The sequence below is a fragment of the Cololabis saira genome, chromosome 14 (assembly GCF_033807715.1).
Source record: "Cololabis saira isolate AMF1-May2022 chromosome 14, fColSai1.1, whole genome shotgun sequence".
In the NCBI taxonomy this organism is placed as follows: Eukaryota; Metazoa; Chordata; class Actinopteri; order Beloniformes; family Belonidae; genus Cololabis; species Cololabis saira.
The window spans coordinates 10560848-10574652 of record NC_084600.1 but is presented as its reverse complement, the minus strand read 5'-3'; the positions used below and the strand labels follow the sequence as shown (position 1 = coordinate 10574652).

General features: G+C 43.2%; 1 protein-coding gene across 1 annotated transcript; it reads left to right on the top strand.

Annotated features, from left to right (window-relative positions):
* Nucleotides 1-3523: 3523 nt before the first annotated feature.
* si:ch1073-224n8.1 (zinc finger protein 316) lies at nucleotides 3524-7373 on the top strand. Its single transcript, XM_061740823.1, has 2 exons — nucleotides 3524-4356; nucleotides 6118-7373. Exons 1-2 carry the CDS (start codon nucleotides 3648-3650, stop codon nucleotides 7086-7088), a joined length of 1680 nt encoding a protein of 559 aa, XP_061596807.1. The 5' UTR covers nucleotides 3524-3647; the 3' UTR covers nucleotides 7089-7373.
* The last annotated feature ends 6432 nt before the right edge of the window (nucleotides 7374-13805 follow it).

Below are 13805 nucleotides of genomic sequence, written 5' to 3'. Positions count from 1 at the left end.
ATGTCCTCTTCCTCCCTTACTTCTTTGAGCAACTCATTGAAAGAAGGAGGTTCTCGCAGCTTGTGAGTCATACGAAGACGAAGAGCAATCATGTCTTGTTGCAGAGCTCCTCTCACGACCTGCTCCATTCTCAAACGATTCATGTCAGATAGCACCAAACCTCATTTCCTGAAGATGCAGTGCAGCAGTTTATCCAGTCTCAACAGGTAAATAGACAGTTTTTCATCAATATTTTGATAGGTGTGTCTAAATTTCACCAGGAGATCAGATGTACTCTCAGTTGTTCCAAAAGCTGTCTCCAAAGCTTGCATATAGTCATATGAACTTGCAGTGGGCTTCTGTACTCTCAGGAATCTCACAATATCGGAAGCAGGACCTTTCAAGCTTTCCACTATTCTCTGTTTCTTTGTATTGTCACTGCACTGCCATTCTTCTAGCAAATGCGTCGTCTGCTCTGCCCAGGCATCATACTCTTCCTCCCCACTGGGCGTAGGTTTCACACCAGAGAACATGCGCAGCTTGCGATAACTCTGAGAATCAGCAGATGTGGTGTTACATTTATCCACTAAGGAGCTGATGGCGTGTATCAGTGCAGCGTTCATGTCAAGGGGTGAAGGTTGGAGTAAGCCGCTAACATCAGTGAGAGTTTTACCTTGAGTCTTCAGAAATGACATTAGTTTGGCTTGAAACTCTTCATTTCCTGCCTGAGCAGTGGGCAATTTAGCAGGCCATGGACCAGCTTCACCAGGAAGTCCAACAACGTCAGGTAGGGTTTGGTTAGTCAAGTCAGCGGAAGTCTTGATCAGTATAAACTGCATTTTAGAATCTACATCAAGACAACGATCGACTATCTCAGACTTCCCAAACACTTTAACCTGACTTAAAGCTCTTAGCAGAACTGCATCTGTGACATCTGGATCAACATCACTCAAAACAACTGCATTTTCAAAGGCCAACTGTTTCCTTTTGCACCAGGCATCAATTTCAACTACTTCCATTTTTTTTTTTTTTTTTTTTTTTTTGTGAAATTTTTTTTCTTCTTTTTTTTCTTTTTTTTTTTTATAATATGAAAAACAGGCCAGTTATAACAAAATTAAACAATCCCGGACGAGCCCCCAAAAATGTAACCCTTCTACCACCGGCTCGTGTATTAAAACCCACTTTATGCTGGAAAATTAAGCTTTAACTCTTGTCAGACACTTTATGGTAAAAGTCACATCTCAAATTCTAAATATCAGGCTAGGATACTGTATGATTCTTGCTTCTAAATTACCCTTTAGAGGCTATGAGAAATTACACTAGGCCTTTAAACTCTTATGCAGTAGGCTACTCTGATAATAAACACAAAACAATTAAAACCAACACAAGATCTCAGTTTTAGAAAATGTATTAACAAGAAACACACATCCAACCAAACTTTTCTCAATAGAAATACAATAGAGAAGTAAAACCCAAAAAGTACCCCGGGGTATGGTTTTCTTACTTTAGTTCAAACGTCTAAGTTTGATTTGAGTGCACTCTTTTCTAAACTCTCGTTGGCGCGCTTTAGTTGGAGCTCATGAAAATGGTACCTCCATGTGTAGATGAAAACAGCAAGACCAAACCGCATCTGATAGATCCCTCGCTCGTCTGGCAGCCTCCGTCTCCGACCACAGCCACGCAGCACTCCGTTTCCCGCAGCAGCAGCGAACTCCGTTCCTGCAGCAGCAGCGAACTCCGTTCCCGCAGCAGCAGCGAACTCCCGTCTCCCGCAGCAGCAGCGTTCTTCCCCAGCGAGGACGGCAGGTGTTCACCCGGCTCCGACCAGCCAACAGAACGTTGTCACCAAACTCAAGCGACCGATGTGAATCCGACCCACAAACTCTGAGCTGGCAGCTCAGCTACAGTTCGCAGTCTTATTCACGGATAACACTGACGGCGCACGCAGTCCCAGAGTCTCCGCCATTAACACGTTGCTGCTCTCTTTTTTTCTTTCTCCCGTTCCTCTCCGGAAGTATAAAAAAAACCCAAATGTCATGAACTCACGCATGTAACAGAATTACTTTTAACATATTTTTAAACATTCACACCCCATGAAATGATGTTTTTTTCGTTTTGTTTTAAGTCAATAATTTTTAACCATAAATTATTATACACTTAAACATCTTATCTGTATGAAATAACCATTCATATAAATTAAATACCACTGATATTTATCAGAGTATTACAACTGTGACAAAACTGGAGAGGAGGGGGGTTAGCATTGGGTTTGTGTGGGTACCTGCACATGTAGGGGTGGAAGGAAATGAGAGGGCAGATCAGGCAGCAAAGGAAAGTTTGGGCAAAGATGAGGTGGATGTGGGAGTTCCATTTGGAAAGCTGGAGTGTAGGAGCATTATTTATGAAAAACTCCAGAGTCAGTGGCAACAGGAGTGGGAGGGAGATAGTAGAGGGAGGAAGCTATATAACATCCAACCATCATTGCAGCCTAGTGCAAGAGTGACCATGCAAAGAGTGGATGACATCAAGATGACACGGCTTAGACTGGGGCATTGTGGTCTGGCAAGTGGGCTAGTATTGGTGGGGAAGCATCCTGACGGCAAGTGTCAGAGTTGCGCAGCACTGGAATCTGTCATGCATGTAATGATGCACTGTCCAACTTATGCTACTTTCCATGCTGTACTGAGGAATTTTATGTTTACATTTATGTGTAGACTGAAGGAGTCAAAGAATGTTTTAATTATGGCCTTAACAGAGACAACACAGAGCGATACAAAGTTCTCCTCCTGTTTCTGGAAACACTGGAGGAAATGTTTGTATGTTTTTAACTAATTTGAATGGCACAAGTGAATCTCTTTCTCTTTGTTTTTAATGTCTGTGTCTTGTATCTTGTTTTGTATTCTGGACCCAGTGTCTGCAAATAAAGTTTATATTTTATAAGCACGGTGGCTTGGTGGTTAGCACTGTTGCCTCACAGCAAGAAGGTTCCCGGTTCGACTTCCAGGCCCAGCAGGACCTTTCTGTGTGGAGTTTGCATGTTCTCCCCGTGCTTGTGTGGGTTTCCTCCGGGTACTCCGGTTTCCTCCAACAGTCCAAAAACATGCATGCTAGGTTAATTGATCTAAATTGCCCGTAGGTGTGAGTGTGAGTGTGTCTGGTTGTTTGTGGGGACTGCAGGTGGAAACTAGCATTTCTGCTAAACCCGGTGTATTCACACTGCTTAATGTAGTGTGCATTAATATGCATTGTCCCGTCTAAATAAACTTTGAAACATTAATTTATTAATGCTGAGCAAAGAAGGGAACTATTTTTAGCATTATCAGGGATGGGTTTTAAGAGCTTTTCTCTCCCAAATATGCTGGGTAAAGGGCTGGAGCAGAGAGAGGCTGCTGAGGAGGTAGTTCACTTTCTCAGATCTACAGGTCTATATTGTAGAATATAGACCAGTATGACTCAGAGCTGTAATAACACAAAGAAACCAGTGCGAGGCAGCAATGCACTAAACCGTGCCTAGTCTGCCGGAAATTTAAAGAAGAAGAAAAGAAGAAGATGCAGCGAACGGAATTGGTGCTTCTTGTTTCTTGTTTCATCCCACGCCCGTAAATAAACCCACCGTGTCCTCTACTGCGGGTGTTTTTACCGAGGCAGCTCCCTCCCCGTCCTCGGTGATGGCGTCGCGGCGGGCGGGCTACGCCGGCGTGGACTCCTCTCCGGCCGGCGGCGCCGCCCGCAAACCCGGGGTCGGCAGCACCGTGGCCGGGCCCGGGGCCAGGGCCGAGAGAGCGGCCCGGGGCCCCGGGCAGGGGGCCGGGCAGGGGGTGACCGTCACCTCCCTGAAGTCCCGGCTGGCCCCCGCCGTGCAGGCGGCCATGTCCGCCGCCGTGGACACGCTGCTGGGCGGGGTGGTGCTGCTGCTGCAGGACTCCCAGCAGGAGCTGCTGGCCGAGCAGCTGGAGAACGAGCGGCTGCGGGTCCGGCTGGAGGTGTCGGAGCGGGAGCTGCGGACCCTGCACGAGTGTCTGTGCAGCGCCCAGAAGCTCATCGACCAGCTGCAGGTGCCGTACGGGGGCCAGGGGGGGCCCCAGGGGGGCCCTCAGCATGGGGCCCCGCAGGGGGCCGTGTTCGCCCCGTCCCTCTCTTCCCTCTCCTCCATGGCCTCCATGACTCCGGGACTGGACCGGGAGCACCAGAACCCCAGGAACGGGGTGGACCTGGGTCTGGGTGGATCTGTGGAGGATTCTCTTCACGGGTTTGAACCCAGGGATGACTTCAAAATGTGCCAGCTCTCCATCCAACCAGACGGTTCTGTGACCAATCACAGTCTGGACTCCTTTGCAGCCAACACTCCTCACCTGTGCTCAGATGCTGGACGACCAGGTAAATGTGACACTGCAAAACATTTGTCCAAAGGTAGGCTACATGTTATGTTTTAACCAGTGTTGTGCTAGTTACTGAAAAATAGTAACTAGTTACCATTACTAGTTACTTCATTAAAAAAGTAACTCAGTTACTTAGACCAAAAAGTAGTGCGTTACTATGAAAAGTAACTCTTTAGTTACTTTAAATAAAAACATTATTTTAAATGTTCCAATTAATGCCCCTCTAGCCTTCATTTCAGCAGGTACTGTATGGATTTGCATTGTGCATCGTGTTCTGCATTCTAAACAGTCTCCCCGCTTCTTCACTTCCTGTGTCAATAACGTTGGTTGCTTAGCAACAATGCTGAGAACGGCCAATGAGCTCCAGCAGCAGCTCAAGAGCGGGAGCCTTTGATGAATTGGTCATTACTGTCTCAGATATAATCAATGGTGGCATGTCGGTTTATACGAATATTTTTGCCCAGAAGAAAAAAGAGCGACAAAACGACCCATAACTATTTTCTTTTCTCGAAAAAACACACCTGCACACAGGCTTTAGGAGAAAAAGACGCTACAGAGTCGGGATGCAGCGGCTCAGAAGAGCAGTGGAATACGGGCGAGGCGGGGCTGATCTCCGCAATTTGAAGCCTTCTATAATAATTGTAAAAAGAATTTCACTTGTCACGGGTTCTTTTTGGAACGTAACCCCTGCAAAAAACAAGGGATTACTGTAATGACAATATCTCCATGTTGAGAAACTCGCCTTCTCTTGGCTCATGACCGTCATGTTTTTGAATAAACACACACTACGTTTCCTCCGGTCTCCGCGTGTGGGGAAAAAAAGCTTCACTGTAGCCAGAAATAACGGAGTAACGCGTTACTGAATTTAAAAAGTAATGTGTTAGAGTATTAGTTACCGCAAAACTAACGGCGTTACTGTAACGCGTTACTAAATAACGCGTTAGTCCCAACACTGGTTTTAACACTGACTACGTTTACATGCAGTCGAAATTCGGGTTAAGGTCAATATTCCGGTTACTGAAACATTGGGAATAATCTGTTTACACGCGTGAGTAAACAGGGTTATCCCTGTATACATGGTGATTAATCATTCGGGATATCTGGATCAAACCAGCGACACACGGAGAACGTCATGACGCAATTCCCGTCATTTCCGCTTCTTCTTCCTGTATCCAAATCCAAAACAACAACAATAACAGCAGCACGGGGGATAATCAACCGCCCAGTAGAAGTCGCCTTCTTTTGCCCTTTGGTGCTGGTACTGACCCACCAGGACTTAACACTATTCCTCGTCGCCTTCTTTTCCTTTTTTTTTTCTTTTTTTTTTTTTTACTTTTTGCTCACCTTTTTGTAAATCTGGCTATCCCGGTACTTTCTACCGTCTACAAATGCCAAAATGTTCATATCCTTCATTAAATTTATTAAGTGATTAGTCTCCTCCTGGACCAGGATTCCTTGCGAAAAAAACATGCGCAGAAAACAAATTCCTGTTCCTTTTGATGGGGATATCCCGTTAGGCTTTACATGACTAAATATTCGGGTTAGAAAAGGAGTAACCCAGGGGTCATATTCAGGTTTTTAAAAGCCGGAATATGAGCAAATTACGGTTATTCAAAGGGGTTATTGGTGTTTACATGGCCGTGCAAAACCGGGGTTTTGCTAATATTACGGTTAGAAAAGGATTATTGACTGCATGTAAACGTAGTCACTGTAATTTTTTTTAATTGTAACTTTCTCTATGCATTTGATTTTCTTCCAGATGAAAGGCAGCCTCAAGGACCAGGTGCAGCATCCAGGTTTGAGGTCAAAGAGGAGCAGGGACCAGTTTCCAGCTCTGGCCAGCCCAGCAGGAAGGATCCTGGGATGTGCAGTGACAGCCAGGTTGGAGATGGAGAGAGGTCGTCACACGGCGTAGGGGACATTGGCTACGGTCCAGTTGGAGGGGACGGGGGCTCTCAGCGCTCCTTCACTCACCCACTGCGCCACCAAAGACCTGTGCGTGAATGTGGCAATGCTTTACAGCAGAGTGGGCTTGATGGCCAGAAGCCCTTGCCCAGGACTTCTGTAGCCGGCAGAGGAGACGGCGTCTCGCCCGGCAGAGCAGAAGACTCTGCCGGGCCCTCGGCCCCCGACACGGCCCCGGAGGCCTCTGCAGACCGGCCCCACCACTGCTTGGAGTGCGGAAAGACCTTCCGTCTGATCTCCAGCCTGAAGAAGCACATCCGCATTCACACGGGGGAGAAGCCGTACCCGTGCGCCGTCTGCGGCCGGCGCTTCCGCGAGTCCGGGGCGCTCAAAACGCACCTGCGCATACACACGGGCGAGAAGCCGTACTCCTGCTCCGAGTGCGGAAACAGCTTCCGACACTTGGACGGCCTGCGCAAACACCGCCGCACGCACACGGGCGAGAAGCCGTACGTGTGCACCATCTGCGGGAAGCGGCTGAGCCGCCTGCAGCATCTCAAACACCACCAGCTCATCCACACCGGGGAGAGGCCGTGCTGCTGCCCCTTCTGCAACCGCACCTTCAAGGAGCCCGCCGCGCTGCGGAAACACATCCGCACGCACCGCGACGAGGGCGGTCACATGGGAATCCCCCCCATCGAAGAAACGGACCAGGATGCGATGGAGGACATGAACAACCTGCCCCCCGCAGCTCCCTCTCCTCAGATGAGGTTCGGGGAGTGGGGGCCCGAGGAGGACGACGGCTCGGTGCCGGACTGTGTGTAGGGCCGGACGGTTGGTGTTTTTACCCACCAGAAATGTGGGCAAAGATGGGGAATAAGGTGTGTATTGGGTCATAATTGTTTCACGGTTTATTACACAGTGAACACCCAGGCAGCTTACACAGTTGTGAAAAAGAAAGGACATCTTCTATCAAAGTTTTATTACTTTATTTCCAAAACATCAGTTAGAATTTCAGATGAACAACAATACACACATATTACACTGCCTTTTATTTATTGAACAAAACTAAGCCAGAATGCAGAATCAGTACGTGACAAAAGCACAGGACTGTCTCAGAATATTAGAATATTGTGATAAAGTTCCTTATTTTCTGTAATGCAATTAAAAAAAAAACAAAAATGTCCTACATTCTGGATTCATTACAAATCAACTGAAATATTGCAAGCCTTTTATTATTTTAATATTGCTGATTATGGCTTACAGTTTAAGATTCCCAGAATATTCTAATTTTTTGAAATAGGATATTTGAGTTTTCTTAAGCTGTAAAAGGCTTGCAATATTTCAGTTGATTTGTAATGAATCCAGAATGTATGACATTTTTGCATTACAGAAAATAAAGGACTTTATCACAATATTCTAATTTTCTGGGGCAGTCCTGTATACCCTTACTGCTGCCGCAGGGGTGAAGATGGAAAGACTATGTTCACTCTGCACTGCTGAAGTGCACAGTATTGATTTCTTCTTTCCTTCCCCTCTGGTGGTGATCTGTACACACAAATCCACTGGTCGGTTCCACTTTATATGCCGGAACCGTCTATCTTGGCCTGCATGCTAAGCTAAGCATTGTTGTCATCAACCTGAGCTGGCAGCACGGCAAACCCCCAACCTCCTCCTCCTCCTCCTGGGCTTGTTTCACATAGTGGTGTGCATGTCTCTGCTGCCCTCTGGAGCTCCAGAGCTGCACTCCCTCCTCTCTGCACCCCGCTCTTCTGCATCAGTCTTCACAAATGGGATGTTTTCTATTGATGATACAAGTGACGCACGCTGAAAGGTCTTTGGTTTCACACACGTGTCATATGAGGGCACTTTCCATGTTGAGTTGAGCAGAGTGCTGCAAGACATTTGTGGTCTAAGAAGCGTTTGGGTGCTTCTGATCCATACACTTGGTTGATCAGTCATCGGGAAAAGCAAGTGTTTTGACTGTTTGACTGGTCTTAAAGCACTCGTTGTTTCAATGGAGAGAAGGAAAGGCGTCAGCAATGATCTTAGAAAAGCCAAAAAAAATATGTTAAATCAAGTCACTTCATTCTACAATGAGCTGCTGTACATACGTTAAAAAGACAGGTGTATATCTCTGATTTTAAAATTGAATCCAGTATATGACAATTATAGATCGCATTGTATGACTTGTTTAAAAAGGTGTCCAGAAGAAAGTCTAAAATGATCATTACAGCACAGAGTTGCATCAGCAGACACCGGAGGATTTCTGGAACAAACTTTTCCTAGAGAGAACTGATGAAATCACACACACGTGATTGCTTCAGGTTAATGCTGCGGAAGCTGGCTGGGCTTAGTATTTTGCCGTGCTTATGCATTTTCGCTTTTTTCTTTTAGCCAATTGGAGCCGTGTGATCAGTCCTGTCTTTATTTTTCATCTGAGGTCCAGTTTAGCTTCTTTTAATACCTGAAAAGACATTCTTAAGTTTTCCCTCATTTTCATGTAAAACCTCTGAAATGAAAGTGTTTATTTTTCACTGCAATTCTGTTAATAACAGAATTACGTTTTACACTTTATTATTGTATGTTTAAAATAATGTGTAGAATATTTATAGTACGTTTTTAGTGAGTATTTTTCTCCTGGACTTTCATCATACAGCAACAACAGGGTAAAGGGTTTCTTTCTGTGGCACAGATGGGTTTAAGGTTGCCAGCTTTCCTAAAATCTATTTTGGAAATCAATGGTAAAAGTAGACGTGAGGTTTAAAAACATAAATAAATAAAAAAAGTGCCTTGAAAACATAGAGACATGAAATGATCCACAGCTGCTGCTGTTTGACCCTTTCCTAATGTGTTTAGTCTAGACTGAGCCGGTAGTTTCTGGATGGAGGAGTCGCGCTAACTCGGGCTTCATGTGCAAACTTTATATGATATCTCCACTTCAGCATAAGCATCTAAAAAGAAATGAAAAGTAGTTGTTTCAATTTTTGCAGTTATCGCTGTGGAGGTTTTGGACTTTTACCTCGGTCATCCGTACTGCCTCACCAGCTCTTCCTCATTTAAAAAAAATTATTAATTTTAAGAGGAATTGAGATGGGTAAAATCTATTTAAGTTTAAAAAAAAAAAAACTGAATAATAAAAAGACACTTATTAAGTGATTTCATAAAATTTGAAATTCATGTGACTTCAATTTTTTACCGTTTATGTAGCAGTTTTTGATTCTTTCTCCTTTTTGTTACATGCTACTCTATGCAGCAATTTTGACCATATGGAGGCGGCATATGACAAACCCCTGCACATTTGCAGTGGCCGCGGTTACATGATGTTTTTTAATCCGGAATTAATTATTCCGAATTAATTATTCCGAATTAAACTTTTTTCTGTCCAGTCCACATGGAAATAGTAATTCTGAATAGAGGTTTACATGGAAAACACGTTTGATCGGCTTTATCCAATTCCTCTTAAGGTCTGTCTATAAATGATCGCGGAATTATTCTATTCAGATTTAAAATCAGAATAAACCAGCCACTTACTTCGGAATTAAGTTTAATTCGGAATTGCCATTTTCATTCGGAATTAGGTGTTTACATGGTAATTTTTACTCATTTTAAATTAGATTTAATTCTAATTCTGAATTAATAATGAATTAAACTTCCCATGTAAATGCATTTAGTGTCAGTGACTCTTGATGACAGAAATGTGCCCCCGTGTGGTCGGCAGTGGTATTGCTACACATAGTGGCTTTAAGCCTCTTGTGTTTGTAGCCAACCAAACATCTGAAGTGTTCAGAATCAACGGGGTGCTGTCCTCACAACCAAAATGATCAAATAGAATTTTCTCTGTTTTTAACTCTTCAGTTATCTCAGTATTTTGGGTGAAAATGTTCAGTCTAAGAGTGGCACAGAACTAGTCAAACGTTTGCTTTGGTCCATCCAAACCTTTAGCCAGTACTGTGCATTAGGTCATTGCTTTGATTTGAGACAAAACAACAAAATCAAATGTTCTAGGCTGTTATTGTTGATGAATTAGTCGAGTTAGCAGACAAAAGTCTGTGTTGGCGTGGCTCTAACTCATTTCCAATTCCACATTGTTTTATTTATGACACTTAAAATAACCGATTGTTGGCTTTTTGTTCATATCTGATGCTGATAGTCTTGATAAATAAGGCTCATATCAGCGTGCGCCACTTGTATAAGGATATCTTCAAATATGATACAAACAACTGAAGCACATGATTGCAACTTCACCGCTGTTTTCCAGTTAAATGGACCATAAGAGCCCAGATTAAACCAAAAGGCTTACTGAACCTCGTCTGAGAACTTAATGCTGGCCTGTTTTTAACTCTTCTGTGTGCGTGTTCCTGAAGCACGAGCCACTCCTGTGCCGCTCTGCCTTATCTCTGCTTCTCACCCTGCAGAAGCTGCAGCAGTCACGGCTGCAACGCCATCAAGCTCACGTCAGCCAAGTCCAAAACATGCTTTATTAAACTAGGGCTGGGCGATATGGACCAAAAGTCATATCTCGATATTTTCTAGCTGAATGGCGATACTCGATATATATCGATATTTTTTCTGTGCCATAATTGGGGTTTCCCCCAAAGCATTATAGCATAGCATCTCTGTTAGCATCTCTGTTAGCTTCATTTTTTTCTGAGGCAAACCCTTAAAAAAACAGTCAGTTTTAATACAAAGCCTCGTGCCAAATGTCACACAGGTACCTTTGTTAACAGAGGTCTGCACAATATCAAAATGTATAAAACAAGTGAAATAAAAATAAACTGCCTGCATATATAGAATAAAAATGCTTCTGGAATAAAATAAAACAAATATCCCTTTCCTGCATAACAATTAAATTAAAATACACTGCAATTAATAATTTGTGCAATTAATACAATGTAGACAGTAACAGACAGACTTTTCCACTGAGGTTGACAGTTAATAAATAACAAAACATTTGTGCAAATCTCAAATAAAACATGTAAACAGATATTGCATCTCTTTGAGCAAATCTCAAATAATTACAAGTCAACTACTGTACATTTTACAGATTTTGTGCCAGGAAAACTAACCTGTCAACACTGTCAGGTTTCAGCACACAAAGGTATTTTTTTGCCAGTGAGAGGGGTCAGCGTTGATGTACAGTCAATTTGTCGCAAAATAAGATATATCGATATAAACGATATTGTCTCGTACCATATCGCATTTGAAAATATATCAATATATAAAAATCTCGATATATCGCCCAGCCCTGTATTAAACATTTCAGCGCATTTGTTCATGCAAACATGTAAGATTTCCAGGCAGCAGCATGTGCACAGATGAGGAGCATGAACATCCCTTTCCCTTTTCTTCTTTTCCTTCTCTGCTGCTGTACGTCAGCGGTGCTTTTAAGTGCGTACACACTGCTCTGGTGGTGACGATGCCTCAAAGAGGTCCAGTCTGTAAATAAGAATGTGGTTTTAGCCAACTTACTTGGTTTAAGAAAGGTCGTGACTTGTGGAAAATGCGAATGTGCCACTTTAATGTGCTTTTAAAACGTCATCATGCGGACACATCCATGTGAGTGTAAATAACCTGAGAGCTCTCCTTCCTGCTGTGCTCTGCTGTGACGTGCCGTCTGCACCAGCAGAGCGTCTGCTTTAACCTTCTGCTGTTCCTGTATACTGAAATAGTGATCTCTGTGTAACTACTGTGTGTACACGTACAAGTGGAATCATGTTTAAAGACACAAAGTGTCTGTACCTTTCTGTCACTGTGGATATCTAGGATGTGATTTGCCAAAGTAGTTTTTTGCCACAGATAATCATATTTATTATTTTTTACATTCTTCTTAATATATTCCACACAGGGGGACTTCTGCATGTAGATTCAAACAAAAGGTGTTACTCCGTAAGAGGTCGGCGCTTCGTTTAAAAATATCTTCACATTCATCCTGGTATCTACTGTAAATGTTACTATAATAAAGGGCCTTCTTTCTACTTTCTCTTCTCTCTCTGCGTGGTGTTTTTTAAATATGGGAAATCCTGCATTTTGGTTCAAAAACAAGGACTTGTAATCAGTACTCTAGTTGTAAAAAAAAAAAATAATACTGAGATAATACTTAGAAATACTGCAGGAATGACATAGCAGCAGTTAAATGCAGCCTTCTGTAAGCTTTAAATATCCACTGGGCTTACATCAAATTCAAAACACTTAAACACTTTTCTGAACTTATCAATATGACTCTGTCCTTCACAGGATAAGTAAAATGGATCACTGCAAAAACTCAAAATAAGAATATTTGTCCTATTTCTAGTTAAAATATCTCATTTTAGTACAAAAATCTTATTACACTTAAAACAAGACTCATCACTGGAAACAATAATTTTCACCTGTTTCAAGTAGATTTTCACTTGAAATAAGTAGAAAAATCTGCCAGTGGAACAAGATTTTTTTGCTTGTAATAAGAAGATAAATCTTGTCCCACTGGCAGATTTTTCTACTTATTTTAAGTGAAAATTTACTTGAAACAGGTGAAAATTGTCAAATAAGTTATTTTTCTGGTGATGACTCTAAATGTTGAAATAGCAGTAAAACCACATTCATTGATGAAATGACATAAGGGATGGAAAGAGGGGATGATTTGGACCGTTTTTCAGGGGGGATGTCACCCACCCTCAACTCCAGTACTGCTTGTAGTGGAGTTACTGTGTGACTGCTGTAATGGCGCTTTTCCACTAGTACCTACTCAGCCCGACTCAACTCACCTCGGTTTGGTTCTTTTCCTCCAGGGGTCTAACGTGCCGAGTAGATACTTTTCTGTAACTATTCTGCTGAGGTTTAAACTGCTGAGTCGGCTGTATCTGACATCATCACACTACAGGCCACCGATTGGTCGGGGGGTTGGAGTCAGACGTCTGAGTCAGGAGGAGGAAATCAGAGAAAGAGACTCTGACGGATTCCTGTTCATTTTATTCAACCAGCAATGGCAGCAAAAGTCTGTTTCATGATCCAACTCTGAGGTGCAGATGTTCATAAACCTGGGGCCTCATGTACTAAGAGTGCGTGGATTTCAACGTGAATCCGTGCGTGGAATTAACAAGAACGCAAAAATTCACATGTACAAAACTGTGCGTACGCCCAAATCCACGCAGGTTTCTCTGTACATCCCAATCAGCGTGGATTTGAGCGCACATGCGGGAGCACAACACTCCGCCCCGTTTCCTCCCTCAAATATATGTTTGAATGTGATAATGAAGATAATTATCCATTAAAAACCGCTCATCCTAACTGAGCTGGAATAAATAATTCATTTTGGGGCATTTCTTCCGATTTCAGCTGGTGTCGGACTCCAGTCCTTGAGGGCCGGTGTCCCTGCAGGTTTTAGATGTTTCCCTGCTTCATTGCACCATGATACAAGTGACTGTGTCATCAACAGAACTATCCAGACTTTGATGACAAGTTGGTGACGATAATTAATTAGAATCAGGTGTGTTAAAGCAGGGAAACATCTAAAACATGCAGGACACCGGCCCTTCTGGGATTCAGTTTGACACCTACAGT

Coding starts and splice junctions, on each gene's coding strand:
- si:ch1073-224n8.1 (XM_061740823.1), top strand. CDS start 3,648: ATGGCGTCGCGGCGGGCGGGCTACGCCGGCGTGGACTCCTCTCCGGCC. Junction 4,357..6,117: donor CTCAGATGCTGGACGACCAG/GTAAATGTGACA, acceptor ATTTTCTTCCAG/ATGAAAGGCAGCCTCAAGGA.